At 44.9% G+C, this 16,969-nt stretch overlaps 1 protein-coding gene across 1 annotated transcript in view; it reads left to right on the forward strand.

Annotated features, from left to right (window-relative positions):
* The window catches only part of Eeig2 (EEIG family member 2), a 57,384-nt gene that overhangs the window by 15,597 nt on the left and 24,818 nt on the right, over nt 1-16,969 (forward strand). The window contains exons 2-3 of the mRNA XM_021159007.3: nt 8,178-8,298; nt 15,536-15,565. Coding sequence (XP_021014666.1) covers nt 8,178-8,298; nt 15,536-15,565 — 151 coding nt within the window. The remainder of the gene's footprint in view (nt 1-8,177; nt 8,299-15,535; nt 15,566-16,969) is intronic.

Here is a 16,969-nt window from a genome sequence, read left to right on the forward strand (position 1 = left end):
GGCACCGTACAGATGACAAATGTACCAGAGTGGCAGCTGGCAGGTAGCTGAGGCAGGGTTTGAACTCAGAGACTAGCTGCGGGATAAGCACCTAACCTGCACACTGTACTTCCTGGCCAACAGCTCACACTCCTCAGAGCAGATTTTCTTAGATCGCTGTTTCTGAAAGGTGGACAGTGTCTTGAATAATCAGGCCGTGGTGTAATTGTAAATACGTGCTCAGAGGACGCATTCGCTGGTTCTCAGGAAATTGGTGGCATTGACATTCTACTCATCACAAAGACTGGCTCCGTCAACTTCCACTGCAGTTTATGTTTAAGTTTTCAACAGCATCCTAGATTCCTTTTGGTTCTCTGAAACATAAACAGTGGCCATAGCAACTTTATCTTCTTCTGAGTCCTCTGCTTGTTTTGTGTTCGTTGCAACAGCTTTATCATGTCATCTTTGAAATGTTTGGCTTTCCATAGTGGTCACACAAATCACATTCCTTAGCTTTCTTTCTAGACAGTGGTTGAGCAACCGCCCAAAACTCATAGGAAGTCAGTGACTCACCCAACAGAAAGCAGTTAGTAATGTGACTTTCGTCCCCGGTGCCAAGTAGTTTTGTGTGGGTTTCCACGGTAACCCATCAGTATAACAAATGTCACAAACTAACTTTGCAGCCTTTTGGATTTGTTTAATTTGGACAGCTTTTTCCCAAGGTCTATGTGTACACACGGAAGATTACCACAGAAAACTCTTGACTAAAAGCCTTAGGGACATAATACACTTTTGTTTTGGTTTGTTTTGGTTTTTTTGGGACAAGGTCTCTGTAGCCCAGGCTGGCCTCAAAAATCTCACTTAAATTCTTTTTTTTTTTTTTCCTGCCATGTTTACCCAAGTGTTGTGATTGCAGATTACAGGTGTGAACCACACTCTCGGGTGGAGATCTGAGGGAGATAGATTTGAACAGGAACCACTAAGGAGACTCTTGCAATGATTCAAGGAAATGATGTTAAGAATCTGAATTGTGACCATGCACATAGGAAATGGCTTGATTTCTGAGTGGTTAGAAAGTGACGACCAGGAATGTATACCTGGTACCAGGTATTTTTGGACTGTTTATTAAATGCTTACTGGGGTTGACAGGCTGGATTCATGGGATTATGACAGTAGTATTGTATCTATTTTATGGGGTTGTTTGTATGTTGTGTCATGTTTGTAGGCTTGTTTCAGTTTGGTTTTGTTTTCAGTGTTCAAGACAGACTTTCTTTGTATAGCTCTGGCTTCCTGGAACTCACTTTGTAGACCATGCTGCCATCAAATTCACAGAGATCCACCTGCCTCTGCCTCCCAAGTGCTGAGTGGGGTTAAAGGAGTGCGCCACCACTGTCCAACTTGGACTTTTTTTTTTTTAATCATTTCTGGGTTTCTCTTCAATAAGGTGTCTTCGTTACCACAGCATGAAGTCATTAATAGACAAATAAACACTGCACAAATCTAGTTTGTCCCAGCCTGATCTCTTGGCTTAGTACACTGTCCTATATAAGGACCTGTTTCAGTGTCCTTCACATAAGCTGTTGCTCTGATACTTGGGAGGCAGAATTCAGGCAACTGGATGAATCCATCTGTAGGAAGTGAACCTGGCTTATGTGTGGGTGGGGCTTTCTTAATAGGCAGTTTGTAAGATCAAAGCGTTGATCCATGCAGTAGTCTTGTTTCCTTTGGTTTTTTTTTTTTGGGGGGGGAGAATTGATGATTTTGGGTTTTGAGATAGAGTATTGATTGCTATGTAGCACAGATTGGCCTTCAGCTCATCCTCCTCTCGCTTAGCCTCCCAAGTGCTAGGACACAGTAACCCTGCATCTGGATTCTGAGAGCACACTCCACATGGGAAGGGTACCGGGACTCAAGTTTCTAAGTGTGGGAGTGATCAGACTTCGGTTGTGTTAGAGGTTAGCTCACCTACAGAGATGAAACCTAAAACAAGCATTTTAAATATTAAAGTGTGAATGGGGACAGCCCAGGCTTCCGTCTCTCTCTGTATTATCACCAGGCAGTTTTTCATGTAGGTAGGGCCAACATGGCTTCTGACATTCAAAACCATTGTCAAGACAATTTTCAAACTGTCATGAAAGGAATAGAGAGAGGGTAAAAGGACAGTCCCCACATGCCCTCCCTTACTGTGCCTTTCTAGAAGGCCCAGACAGTGGTCTCTAATGATATCACCATAGCAGAAAATCACCACCCTTCTCCCCCTAGCAGCAAAGAAGACTTGTAAAATAGGCTTAACTGGCTATGCATAAAATTAGATATGTTAAAGAAGGAGAGAGACACTGGATAAGCAACTGACAGTCTCATCATATGTTCCTCAACAAGTGGCTTGACTGGTTTAAAGACCTAGCTAATATGATGAGTTAGACCGCTGTTGAGTACCATGGCAAATAGATGCATGACTTAGTCCTTCTAGGCCAGGGTACCAGGTGGGCCAACAGTTAACACATGATACTGTGCATCTAAAGAAAGAGGCTTAGCTGTATATGTGTGTGCGTATGTGTATGTGTCTGCATAATACAGACATTTACATTGCAGTAAAAAGATAAGCTTAGTGGGCACCAACACTTTAAGGAGACAGGAACATGAAATTAAGAACAAGTAGCCACAAAATTAGGAAAGGGCAGGACTCGTTCAAGAATGTATAGTAAGGATGAAGGATGAAGTCAAGAAAGCCCATCAGGGGCTAGCAAGATGGCTCAGCAGGTAAAGGCGCTTGCTGCCAAGGGGGACAGACAGCCTGAGTTCAATCCCTGGAATCCACACAGTAGAAAAAGAACTGATGCAAGTTGTCCTCTGACCTCCACACACGTGCTAAGGCATGTTTATGCTGAGATACATACACTCAAACACACACACACAACTAAAAAAAAAAAAATTAAAGAGCCCATCAAACTTGGCAATCCATTGCTCTCTAGTGAGCAGTTTCAGTGGGGTGCTGGGGTAGAAACCTGATTGAGATGTTGGAATGCATCTACTCTACATAGTACCTTAAATTCAATTTAACTCTTTTCACTGTAGTGAAGTTGGACAAACTACTTAATTTCTCTCAGTTCCTCTACTAAGGAAATGGAGTGGGGCTTCTATGTGAAAACCGCGTAGTATCTGTTGTATTGAAAGTACCTGGTAACTACTGCAATATTGTCACTAAAGCAGAAGTCAGCCAGTAGCGATAGAAACCAGAAGTGTGGTTTCCCCTGCAAGATGTAATACCATACTCTTTATTAAAACCCATTCCTTATATGCTGCAGTCCCTGCCCAAGTTTATATTGCTATTATTAACCTGGTTTCTCCCCGAGTCTCCCAGACTTCCTGTCGGTATCCTCCACTCTCTAGATAAAACTAGGTAAGTATGAAATACTTCCCACTGAATTGTATTTAAGGATAACAGGTGCATGCAGAATCTACTTGGTATCTTTAATGCTGTAATTCGGGCCAAAGCTACACTCTATCTGTGCAAACGGTAGCATATATGATTTCGTACATGAATCATGATAAATATGCCACATTGTAAGAGTGTTTTCAAATAAATAAAAATCTAGTATGTGCTTCTAATTAGTTTAGTTGGGGAATTACTGATATTTCATAAACAAATAAAAAACAACGTAAACCAAGGACTTGGGGCTTTGAAGTATTTGTGTTTTCTTCTTATTTCTGATGTAATTCCTAGAATAGTTAGCTTAGTGTCTTAGTCAGGGTTTCTATTCCTGCACAAACATCATGACCAAGAAGCAAGTTGGGGAGGAAAGGGTTTATTCAGCTTACAATTCCATACTGCTGTTTATCACCAAGGAAGTCAGGACTGGAACTCAAACAGGTCAGGAAGCAGGAGCTGATGCAGAAGCCATGGAGGGATGTTCTTTACTGGCTTGCTCAGCCTGCTCTCTTATAGAACCAAGACTACCAGCCCAGAGATGGTCCTACCCACCAGGGATCTTTCCCCCTTGATCACTAATTGAAAAAATGCGTTACAGTTGGATCTCATGGAGGCATTTCCTCAACTGAAGCTCCTTTCTCTGTGATAACTCCAGCTGTGTCAAGTTGACACACAAAACCAGCCAGTACACTTAGTAACATTTTAAGGTCCAGCTGTAAATTGAATCCAACGGACCATGTGGTGAAGGTCTATTCCTAGCTTGGCACCATTAGGAGATAATGGAACCATTAAAAGGTAGGAGGGCTTTAGGTCGTTAGGACTCATGCTCCCAAAGGGATTGTGTAGCTCTGGCCCAGTCCCTCATTCCCCCCCTTGCTAGCTGTGGAAACAGGGACTTTCCCTCCAGTGCGTGCTTCCACTGTGATAGCCTTGCCACAGGCCCTGCACAACAAAACCAGTCAGCTGTGGACTGAAGCCCCCAAACAATGAACCAGAGTCAACCCCTCCTCTTCACACGTTGATCTGACTCAGACATTGGTTATAGGGACAGAAAGTTGGCCAAAATGAGGTTATTTGGTTTTCATATATTAGACAATAAAGAATATTCACTGGGTGATTATTTAAAGCAACTGGAAAGTAGTGGCTTTCAACGTTAAATACTTTTTTTTAAAGGTGTTCTTGTAGTGCAGCCCAAACTGATATCAAAGTTGGACCCCTCTTCCTTCAGCCGCCTTCTCAGTACTGCGAGGACAGGCGCGGGGCTCCATGCTGGCTCTCCCGGGTGTAACTTTGCTCCATTTTAAGATTTTTTTTTTCAGTACTTAGTAATATTCTTAATTTTCCAGTTTTTACTTTAACAGAGGTTTACATGCATGTGTTTTAAAGTCTAAGCTTTGTCATTAAAGAGGCAGTCCACAGGTAGGGGTGGGAAACCAGAGGCTCCTACAAGGATTCCTTTCTGATCCACCTAGCAAGGAATCAGTCATCAGAAAGGCTAGGCTGTCTTTGCTCCGCCCTCAGCCTTCTGGGGCTGCTCCTTTTGCACAGTGAGAGGTAGGCTGCAGGAAGCCTGGTTTGCAGTCCATGAAGGCCGACCTCTGGGCTATGAACTGGTAGAATAAGTCCAAAATGGCAAATGAAAGGCTGAGCCCAGGACTTTTGTTCCCAGTAACATGTTTTAGGGGTTTATGCCCTTCTTGTTTTTAAAGAGCATCTTAGTCCTGTAGAGTAGATGCAATTTCTTTTTATTATTACATGTATCTGTGCATGTACGTGTGGTGGGGGGGCTGAGGGGGGGTTGGTGCACATGCCTGGGTATAAGAGGTGAGGTCAAAGGTTAGTGTGGGGTTGGGCTATCACTTGAGCCCATAATTTTTTATTTGAGAACTTCTCTTCCTCCAGCATCGGCTCTGCTTGGATGACGCTGTGTTTGGTGCCATTCACTTTGGCCTGTTTTTCCAAGTAAGAGCTTCTCCCGGGGTGCCAGCTTAGATGTAACAGCAGCTCTGAAGCTGAGAGACGCTCTGTGCTGGTGCAGGGGCTTGGCATCATGGGTTTTTACTACAGTTGAGATGGCTGATCCATTCAGTTGGGAGTCCTGAGTGTCCATCTCATTAGAGATTCCCTGATGAGAGCATCCCGGTCTCCAGCGTTGCCAGAACTAGCTAAGGAGGAAGGGTCAGCACTGACTCATCTTCCAATATTGTGTCATCACCCTCCTGAGGCCTGCCCTGGGATCACAGGCCAGAGTGTCATCTGTCCTCCCCACCCTCACCCCACCCCCAGCCCCAGTCAGGAGAATAAACTGAGCTTCCTGCAAGTCAGGGTCTGGCTGCTTCTAAAACAACGTTCCATCAGTCCTTCCACCCTTGGCTTGTCCTTCATTTTGTTTCAGAACCAATTTAAGATTCCACTCATGGCTTTCCACATTACAGCATCAGGTTCAGATTTCCTCGGTTGCTAAATTGGTTACCACTCGTGTCTGTCCCTGACTGCTTGTGTTTTGTCTTCCTATGAAATGATGCTTTAAAACAAACAACAAACAAACAACAAAACAACAAACTTGGTAAGTTTGGGGGAGAAAGTAGAAGCTATCTTTACCTAGAAGCTTATATGTTTTTCTAAGGACAGTAAACTATCTCATGATTTTTAAAAAATGCTGTTTTTGATACCTGATCCTACACCAGTGGTGTTAGTCCATGCCTTGAGGTATGTTCCTGAAGGTTCCAGGACATCAGCATGTCTGCATGCCTTCTTGGGAGCTCCAAGCACATGACTGATGCTGTGAGGAAAACAAGAACCAAATATCAGGTGGCTTTTTTTTTTCCCTGAATCTTTCTGGGCTTCTGAAAGGTTTATCTACAGACCCAACTGCGGTGATCTTGATACACATCCGTTCTTGATACACATCTGTTTTATTCCCAGAGGCAGCGACAAGTTGGTACACTGCTGTGTTCATCTCATTTGTCCTTACCTCATTTTATTTTTTTTTATCTGAAGTTATCTAAATTTATCTAAGTTCTTACCCATTAGCCTCTGTTGTGCCAGAGAAATGATCCCACCCTGTACTTCATTAGGAAAATCAACCTCATTAGACCTGTGCTCTCGGGAACCAGCACAGGAGACGGGGTGGGAAGACTGTAAGCCAGAGGTCAGGAAGGGCCGGACAGAAACAGTATCTTCTGGTCGGACAGGAATATTGCTCTCATGAGCTCATAGCATCTGTGGTGGCCTGCACATGCTCAACCCTGTCAACATTAAAGCATGGAGTAGGGAGGACCCAAGACCCTTCACACCTGACTGAGGAGCCAGGCCTGACACTTCTGGGACACAGGGTGCCAGGCTTTAGAGATGTGGCTCTATGGATGCTCCTATACACATGAGTATATGGGCTGCACAAACTGGATTCAGTGAGTTGTGAGGAAGGGAAGGGGAAGAAGAGGAGGAGGGGGAGGAAGAGGATGATGACAGGAAGTTACAAGGGCATGGGAAGTAGGACTGGACGTGGGGGGATAGGAGTGATTATGATCAAAATACACTTTATATGCTTCTATGAAATTCTTAATAATTAATAAAAATATTAAGGTCAGGTGGGATAGTACTTTGGAGGCAGAGGCAAGTTGATCTCTTTGAATTAGAGGCCAACATTGTCTACATGGTGAGTTCCAGCCAGCAGGACTATATAGTGAGACACCCCCCCAAAAAAATCTCTCAAAAAAGGATATATTAAATAATATACATATTAAAATGTTATGTTGCCAATATTAACTACACTGATGAGTAAATACAGAGAACTTACTTTTGCTTTATCCATTTTCCTCTGTACGTAACCACCCCCTTCCCTGTTTTCTATCTCCTTCCATGAGCAGAATAATTATCTTCCCTTTCTGAAGCAAAGTCCCTTGTACCTACACGGAAGAGGAGAGAGAACATCTCGTACAAAAGTCAGGAAACTTGCAAGAGGAAAGTTGTTGGGAAAACGGCAGATTTAGGGCTGTGGGCAAGGGGCTTCGGAGTTCAGTGGGTGGCTTGAGTTAACTAATTTATCTTGAGATAACTCCGGCCCGTGCTTAAGTTCCTGGTCTGTGCAGTGAGGGAAATGCCAGCTACATTTCCCAGTTACTGTGAGATTAAGTGTCGTGTTATAAACATGTAGTTCATGTTGCTGAAATAGCTAGAGAGAAGGTAAGGTGTTTGTGAATATTTCTGTCTCTTGCACGAAGCCCTGCAAGGTTAGAAATGCTGTCCTTTATCTTGTATTTTAAACATTCAGAAGTATGCTCAACACAGAGAAAGTAAATGAGCATTGAAGACTCATTTTAAACCAATTGATGAGTAAGTTAACTTCTTTGCATTTCGAACAGCCAACTATTCCTGTTCGACTGCTTGCAAATACTGACGGTTGCATTTGTATGTGTTCCTGTGAGTGCTTGAGTGTGGAAGCCCAACATGACGTCAGGTCGCACCCGAGGTGCTCGTCACCTTCGTTATGTGTCAGGGGCTCCAGCTGAACCCAGAGCTTGCCATTTCGGCCAGTTTGGCTCATCAGCCTGCTCCAGGGGTCCCTGTGTCTCGGATGCTCTGATTGCAGACACCCGGCTTTTACGTGGTCCCAACTCCTTGAGCGTGCAGCAAGCAGTTTTCTCACTGAGTTGTCTCTCCACACCTACGAATACTGACTTCTAACTTTGCAGACTTGAGTGAAAGCGTGAGTGTTTTTAACATAGTAATTAATTGGCGTTTTGATTTTTGTTTTTCTCCTATTCAGGGAGGTGGTGCAAGCAAATTGTGTTCACTGGAGAAAGAAGTTCTCGTTTATGTGCAAAATGAGCGCCAGCGCCTCCACCGGCATCCTGGATCCTTGTATCTACAGAGTGTCTGTACGGAAGGTACAGAAATAGCCTATCATTTCTCCCCTTTCAGAAACCATAATTAGCTACAGTCACCACCTCACGTCACCTAGATCTGCTTAACAGTAGGACTGTAACTTCACATCTACAGTAATAAATATCCTTGGAAGATATGGTAGAAAACCTGAGGTTATTCTAACTCGAGATTCAAAAAACCCTCAGAGTCACTGTACATGTGAGCATTAACCACACCTGTATTAGTTTGGGAACATACCTGTCTATAATAGGAGTTTCTTAAACTCTCACTCTTTACTTTTTTTTACGTATTTTAAAATTAATATTTTCATTAATTCTTTGAAAAATCCATATGGTGTATTTTGCTCAGACTTACTCTGCTCCCCCAACTCTTCCTACACATGCCCTCTGCACCTTCCCTGCCCTCTGCACCTTCACTGCCCCACCCACCTAACTTTGAGTTTTCTTAGGTTTCTGATCCAGTTCAGTTTGTGTTGCCCAACTGCTTTTGGAGAGTGGGGCCTGCCCTGGAGTGTGGTACATCATTAGAGAAAACTTGACTCCCTCTCCCAGCAGCTATCAAAGCCAATATCTCCTCAGCTAGGCAACTGGGACTTGGATTTTTTTCCCACGTCGCCCCCCCTTCGCATCCCCCCCCCCCCCAGTGCTGGGATTTACCTGGATGGAGCTCATGCAGGTCTTGTGTGTGCTGGTCACAATTGCCGTGAGTCCTGTGTTCGTCTGTCCTATTGTACTTCCCTGAAACTTTCTACCACCTCTGGCTCTGGTCTGCCACCTCTTCCCCCACACATGCCTGGGTCTCGTGAAGAGGGGTGTGATATAGACATGCCACTGAGTCACATAGGGCTGAGCACTCCCAAGTTTCATATTCTCTGCATACTGACCAGTTGAAGGTCTTCGTGTTAATTACCATCTACTGCATGGGGCAGCTTCTCTGAGGAGGGCTGCGCGAGGCTCTGATCTGGAGTTCAGGACCAGATTCCAACAACCTCTGTTCTTTAATAGGTATTGTTCCGGGGACTTCAATCATTTACCTAATAGCGGCCTTGGAATCGGATGTCCTTTTCTTTATATTCAGTAGAAACCAAGGCTCAGAGAAATGAAGTAACTTGCCCAAACTTACAATTTTATTACATTGTTAATAAATGATAAAGGGAAGACTCAAACACAAATCTCTGCCCTGGTTTGTATATATTTTATTTTTATGTATGAGGTTGAGGAAATGTACATGTAAGATCCTGACCTTTTTTTTTTTTTTATTTAAAAAGAACAATCCATTAATCACTGCTATTAGTGAATTAACTAACAGCTTTAAAGTAGAAACTTTATGATAGTGGCAAGTCTATAATCATGGCAACTGGAAATGCAGAGACAGGAAGATTCCAAGTTCAAGGCTAGCCTGAGCTACAGTATAGCAAATTTAAAGCCAGCCTAGGCCATGTCACGACTTTGCCTTTATACATGAAGACCCAGCAGTGTGTTTTACATTTTGTACACATTTTTTTGTTCTGATTTTCTTTCAGAAACAAGAACTCACTAGATAGCTAAGGCTGGCCTTGAACTCACACGTGGCCTGGACGTGTGTCAAATCACGATCCTCCTTTCCTCTGTCTCCTGAGTATTGGAACTGCAGGCAGGCCACCATGCCCAGCTTTATATGCATTATAAGTTACCAAAGTCCACGTATGTGTTAGCAAAGATAAAGACTTAGAATGAGAAACGCGAGTCCCTTTGGTCTTTTCCACTCCGCCCTGTGTCTTTCTGTGTCAGATAGAAAGCTATATTCTTAGATTGCCATCCCATGTTTTGAATGAATTGATAGCAGTATGATGGGGGTAGCCATATCCCAGCCTTTTTATATCACTTGATACACTTGGTTAGAATATAATCAATGCATGTGTACAGAAATGATGCTACAACTTTTAAGACTTTATGGAAATGGCTGTTTGAAGCAATGGTAATTGAGCAGAAGCTTCTACAGAGGAAGTTTGGCACGGTGAACGCTTACACCAACCTGACTTTGAGCCCCAAGCATGCTGAAACGTACCAACCGGGAGACCTTGGGCAAGTCTGACTTGAGTTAGTTCTTGATTGTCTGTGAATGTAGGGATCAGCTGACAAAACAAAGCATCCCGCCTTCACCGTGCTGCTTTGGCTGCCGCTCATTCATTGAAACCCTGTCTGAATAGACTTCTAATCACGATGCTTAAATGTGCTAGCCCTTGGATTTTAAGAAACACAAAACATATAACCAGCCTACAAATCAAATAAGCTCAAGCTCTAGACAAACAGAAACGATAAATGCCAATTAATGCCAGGATGCACCTCAAATAAACACAAACCCTGTTATAAGGGTTTGATATATCTGTTGGGATGTGTCTTAATTTGCTTCCCACTGCTGTGATAAATATTATGGCCAAAGATAACCTGAGGAGGGACAAGTTCATTTCATCATACAGGTCACGGCATGAAGAGAAGTCAAGGCAGGAACTAGATGCAGGAACGGAAGCAGAAGCCATGGAGTAACATTGCCTACCCACTTGCTCTGCACAGCTTGCTCTTTACACACCTCAGCCCAGGAGTGGCACCACCCATCAATCTCTAATCAAGAAAATGCCCCCTTAGGCCTGTCTACAGTCGATCTGATGGAGACGTTTTCTCAATTGAGGTTCCCCTCTTCCTGGATGACCTGAGCTTGTGTCAAGATGACACAAGTCATATTTGTTAAACAGTCCCAAAGAGTCAAGGGCTTAAACCAAACGGTGGAGAAGCTGTGTCAGAACTTGGGATAACTGTAGTAGCTTCGCCACCTGCAGCATATGGTTCCAACTGTGACTCTAAGGGGCACTCCAGTCTGGTTCTCCCTTAAATAGTGACATAGGGACAGACATGATGCAAACGTGGTGCCTGTGACTTTTATATGCATCCCTCTGGTTAGAACCTAGTCGTGTGACCCACACCAAACTGAAAGGTTCCAGCTGTCATCCATGGCTGGCTGAGCAGTACGTTCTAACATTCCAGAAGAGAATCTGGTGAGTTGCCAATCATCTCCTGCTGTATCTGACTGCTCGGCTTATTCTGCATAGCCTTTCCCAACTATTGTATAAAAGAAGCATCAGAGGACCCACCTATTTAAACATGTTGACCATTGTCGTCCCCCCCCCCAAAAAAATAAATAAAGTCATAAGCAAAGTCACAAATTAGGGGAAAATATTTGTCAATCAGTCAAAAAATGAATATAGAAAAAACACTTTTACACTGTGTAAAAGAATCAACAGCATTTATAAGAATTTGACAGGTGTGAATATATTCCCTCCCCCAAAAGTATCATAAAAATACAAAATATACCCAATCTCACACAAATTAAAACTACAGAGAAGACACCATTTTGTGAATAGATCTGATAAAGATTGGATTTGTTAGAGATCCCTGCTGCCTAGACACAGGGAAGCCGCCACCAGTCAACCAGAGTTCTGGACCTCTTCCACTTTACTTTCTGGTGAGAATTGGGTGACAGGAATCAAGTGTGTAGCAAAATAAAATAAGTTCAGATAGCAGTAAATGTTACACACTTTACAAAATGGGATAATGGAGAATAATTTAGGGAAGAGTGTTGCTGTAGAACATTTAGGAGGCTCCTGCTCCCCCTGCCCCTGCCCCTGCCCCTGCCCCTGCCACTGCCACTGCCCCTGCCCCTGCCCCTGCCCCTGCCCCTGCCCCTGCTCCTCCTGCTCCTGCTCCTCCTGCTCCTGCTCCTGACCCTGACCCTGACCCTGACCCTGACCCTGCCCCTGACCCTGCCCCTGCCCCTGCCCCTGCTCCTCCTGCTCCTCCTGCTCCTGCTCCTCCTGCTCCTGCTCCTCCTGCTCCTGCTCCTGCTCCTGCTCCTGCTCCTGCTCCTGCTCCTGCTCCTGCTCCTGCTCCTCCTGCTCCTGCTCCTGCTCCTCCTGCTCCTGCTCCTCCTGCTCCTGCTCCTGCTCCTGCTCCTCCTGCTCCTGCTCCTCCTGCTCCTGCTCCTCCTGCTCCTGCTCCTGCTCCTGCTCCTGCTCCTGCTCCTGCTCCTCCTGCTCCTGCTCCTGCTCCTGCTCCTCCTGCTCCTGCTCCTGCTCCTCCTGCTCCTGCTCCTGCTCCTGCTCCTGCTCCTGCTCCTGCTCCTGCTCCTGCTCCTGCTCCTGTTCCTGCTCCTCCTGCTCCTGCTCCTGCTCCTCCTGCTCCTGCTCCTGCTTCTCCTGCTCCTGCTCCTGCTCCTCCTGCTCCTCCTGCTCCTCCTGCTCCTCCTGCTCCTGCTCCTGCTCCTGCTCCTCCTGCTCCTGCTCCTCCTGCTCCTGCTCCTGCTCCTCCTGCTCCTGCTCCTGCTCCTGCTCCTGCTCCTGCTCCTGTTCCTCCTGCTCCTGCTCCTGCTCCTCCTGCTCCTGCTCCTCCTGCTCCCGCTCCTGCTCCTGCTCCTGCTCCTGCTCCTGCTCCTGCTCCTCCTGCTCCTGCTCCTGCTCCTCCTGCTCCTGCTCCTCCTGCTCCCGCTCCTGCTCCTGCTCCTCCTGCTCCTGCTCCTCCTGCTCCTGCTCCTGCTCCTGCTCCTGCTCCTGCTCCTCCTGCTCCTCCTGCTCCTGATCCTGCTCCTGCTGATCCTCGCTCCTGCTGATCCTCGCTCCTGTTCCTGCTCCTGTTCCTGCTCCTGGTCCTGCTCCTGCTCCTCCTGCTCCTCCTGCTCCTGCCCCTGCCCCTGCCCCTGCCCCTGCCCCTGCCCCTGCCCCTGCCCCTGCCCCTGCCCCTGCCCCTGCCCCTGCCCCTGCCCCTGCTCCTGCTCCAGTACTGCGTAGAAGCAACCTGTGGCCACCTGACTTTTTAAATGGGTGCTGTACATCTGAACGAGGTTCTCATACTTATACAACAAACACTCTTAACAAGTGAGCTATCCCAACAGCACTCTTTGAGAGGTAGGCTGGTTCCCAGGTAGAGGGAGGAGAGGCATGTGCCACCATCCCCGATTCATTTGGGAAATTTTAATAGGACAAGCAGTTATAACAGTAGTTCTCAACCTGTGAGTCATGACCCCTTTAGTGGGGTCAAATGACACTTTCACGGGGGTTGCACATCAGATATTCACATTACAGTCTATAGCAGTGGTAAAATTAATGTTATGAAGTTGCAATGAGATTTATTTGTTTGGTTGGGGTTTTGGTTGGGGGGGGATTGTTTGTTTTTGGTTTTGAGGCAGGGTTTCTCTGTGTGATTCTCACACTCCTGGAGTCCTGAAACTCTGTAGATCAGGCTGGCCTTGAACTCAGAGATCTACCTGACTGTGCCTCCCAAGTACCAGAATTAAAGGCATGCTCCAACACACCCAATGCAATGAAATAATTTTTATATTGGAGATCACTATACAAGGAACTTATTAAAAGGTCACAACATTGTCGCAGGAAATACTAGAAAAGCACCATCCAGTGCTATCACCGGCTACCCTCTGCCCTGGCGACCTCACTGCCCCCCATGGCTAACCCCGTGCAACGCCTGCCCATCTTGCGGTTCTCTTGCTGCGGATTCTGTTCACATTCCCAGCCATCCACCCACTTTGGTCTTTAGTCCTAAATCCCAGTAACCTGGTAAAATCAAAACTCTACAGGCTTGTAATTTATAAGTCAGATTTATATCAGTAACTCTCACCCCACAAAACGCCCACACAATGAACTCAGAGCCAATTGATATTGAACTAAACTGTCCACCTGGATTGGACAAATTGTCCTGTAATTATCCATCTCTTATATGATAGCCATAGCTACCTGTAGCTATTTAAAGCCACATGGAATCTGGATCGTCTTTCTCTTCCTCTATCTTCCTTCGTTCTCTCTGTCCTCTCTCTCCTGTCTCTAAAAATCTCCGTACGCCTTCCTTTTCCAATCATAGGCTTCTTGTTGTATTAATATTTAAACCAATTGAGGGAAATTCTGCTACACACCATTCATAAAGTTGAGAACCACTGTTTCATAAGATCATGCTGCTGTTTTGGTGGTGAATGAATTGGTTTTAATATCTCAAAGTAGAAATGCTTAGGTTCGGGGGAAAGCAGTTTTTTACAGACATAGTCCATTATTTGGCACAACCGGATACCCAACTAAAAGTACAGGTTTCTATTACATGGAGAGTGAGAGCAAATAACCAAGGTACAGCTAGCAATCTTTCTGTAGAAGCTAAAGAAAGAAGGAAAGGAGAGGCAGGAGGAACAGCAGCCAGGGAAGCAGTAGATGTGGTATCGGGAGGTATGGCATCAGGGGTGTAGCATCATGGAGGCGTGGCATCGGGGAGGTGTGGCATCATGGCATCAGGGAGGTCATTGGTCAAGCCATCACTTGTGTAAGAGACTAAGAAAAAAGCAGGGAGCTTTTAGCTTCTGCAAAAGGAAGTTCCTGAGCTACTAGAGAGGGAAAATGAGGTCAAATCCAGCTGAAGAGGGTTGACAAGAGTCAGGCAGAGGTTTAAGACTTTTGAGTTTTGACCATACATGACAGCACTGAAAATAAGCAAGTTGAGGAGCCACGGAACACCTAGAGGATGTTTCCTTTTGTTTGTTTAAGAATGGCACCATTAAAGGAGGTGAGAATGACCCAATACTGAAGAAATGCTGATAGCACATATGGACTAGAAACAGTGGCAGGAAAGGGAAGAGTGGCAGACAGTCCTAAGTAATGCCAGAGCTCGCTGCGGCCCGTCTGGGCTTCTCTAAATTCAATGTGTAAAAGATAGGCATGCTAGATAGTATGTCAGAGTCACAAAAGGGAAGTGACAACTCTCCAGTAAACACGCTCTCAAAGTGACTTTGGAGAAAGGAAGCTCTCTGTGGTAACAGAGGCAACAGTGCACAGTGTACTGGGCCTTGTTCTGCGTGCTTTACACTTGGCCCTCACAGCTGTGTGGCCTCCCAAATGCAAAACTGTGGCTGACGGTCCCGCCATCCAGGAAGCTGAGGTGAGTCACTTGAGGTGCAGGAGCTCAAGGTCCGTCCGTGCAGCATTCAGAGACTCCGCATCAAAAACCAAATAAATAAAGTTACAAGCAGAGGGAAATTTTTGGTCATTTTTAAGATATTATTATTGATTTGAATAGCCAGGTTGAAAATAGTTCTATGTATATTGCCTGTGATATTTACTAGCATATGAATGTCTACTTAGGACTTGTTTGACACACATTTAGTCTTAAATTCTTCATTCTATAGTGACCTCACTTATAGTGCTTTCTGTATTTGCAGGAATTAAAAGGTGGGAAAGCTTATGCAAAGGTAAGTAAATGCCCTTTAACTCTCTTTGAAGTTCGTAATGTTGTTATTGCAAGCTGTGGGTTTTTAACTGTTACTCAAGCGTGGCTCATTTTAAGTACAGCAAACTAGAGACTGAATAATTAGATCTAACACACTATTAGAATATTCTTTCTGGGGACTGGAGAAATGGCTCAGTGGTTAGGAACACTGCCAGTTCTCCGAAGGACCCAGGTTGGTTCTGTTCCCAGGACCGGAATGTGACTAGAACACTCTCTGTAACTCCGGTTCCAGAGGCCCCAACCCCTCTTCAGGCCTTGCATGCACATGGTGCCCAGACATACATGCAGGCAAAATACCCATACTCATAATAAAAATAAATGAATCTTTTTTTTAAAGGAGTATTCTGGAAGCTAATTGTGGGCTGGTACCCTTTAGTATTAGCCTCCCTACTAGAAAATGTTCTCTGGTTTTCTTGAAATCGTAGCTTACTGCTAACACAGAATAATTAGATGTGAGTTATTGCTGCTCCAGGATTGGTTAATCCACTGACTAAAGAATGTGGTCAGGGATCCATTATCCCTCCCTCAGTGATGACCTTAATCTCGATAGCAATACCTTAACATCAGATGTTTAGCTGCTCAAATTTTTGACATAATCCATATGCACAAAAACCTAGCTGGTCTCTTTATAGTATTTTTGTTGAATAAATATGCATTTCCTTATGTTCTTAGAGGACTCTATCATATGTTTTATTGGGTGTAACTGGACCTTATACCCATCCCTAACTATCTGCGGCCATAAAAATGGGTTGCTATTGTTAAATTAGACTAAGCACAATGTAGCAATGATAGGAGGATGGGTCCCTCTATATGCACAAAGGTAAGTACGGAGATTGACACTCTGGGGGGGAAAATGGATTAACAGGGTACAGAGCATTAGCAGGCAGATAAGCAAGGTCTACTGTTGCTGGGAACTGTTCATGAATTTATTTTCTCTTCTAAGAGCTCTTAAGACAATATTCTCTCACCTTTTATGGACTATTGCCTTAGACTATGCCCACGTTATTTTTCTATTGACAGCCCCTGTTGGCCACCTGCTTCGTCTGGTCCCTGTTGTCTAACTCCATCTTCCTTAGTCCTGCCAGAGTGATCTTTCTAAAATTAAAACGTGATTATATCATTGCCCACTTTTAGTTTCTCAGCCATTATTCATTGACTGTAAAGGAAATTGGAAATTCTATAAGCTGATAAAGAAGACCCATTGTGGTCTGCAAACCCTTTCTGCCACCTCATCTCTTCTACCTGCCGCCGGTGCCCTCTGTCTCTCTCTTCTCTCCTGCCCCTCATCCTTGGGAAGCTTCTTGCTGTCGTACCCTTCTGAGAGTATCTATCTTTGCTATTTTAGCTTCTTTGCCTTGTGACTTGA

This window comes from Mus caroli, unplaced genomic scaffold, assembly GCF_978045245.1.
Source record: "Mus caroli unplaced genomic scaffold, Mus_caroli_1 scaffold_3, whole genome shotgun sequence".
Taxonomy (NCBI): Eukaryota; Metazoa; Chordata; class Mammalia; order Rodentia; family Muridae; genus Mus; species Mus caroli.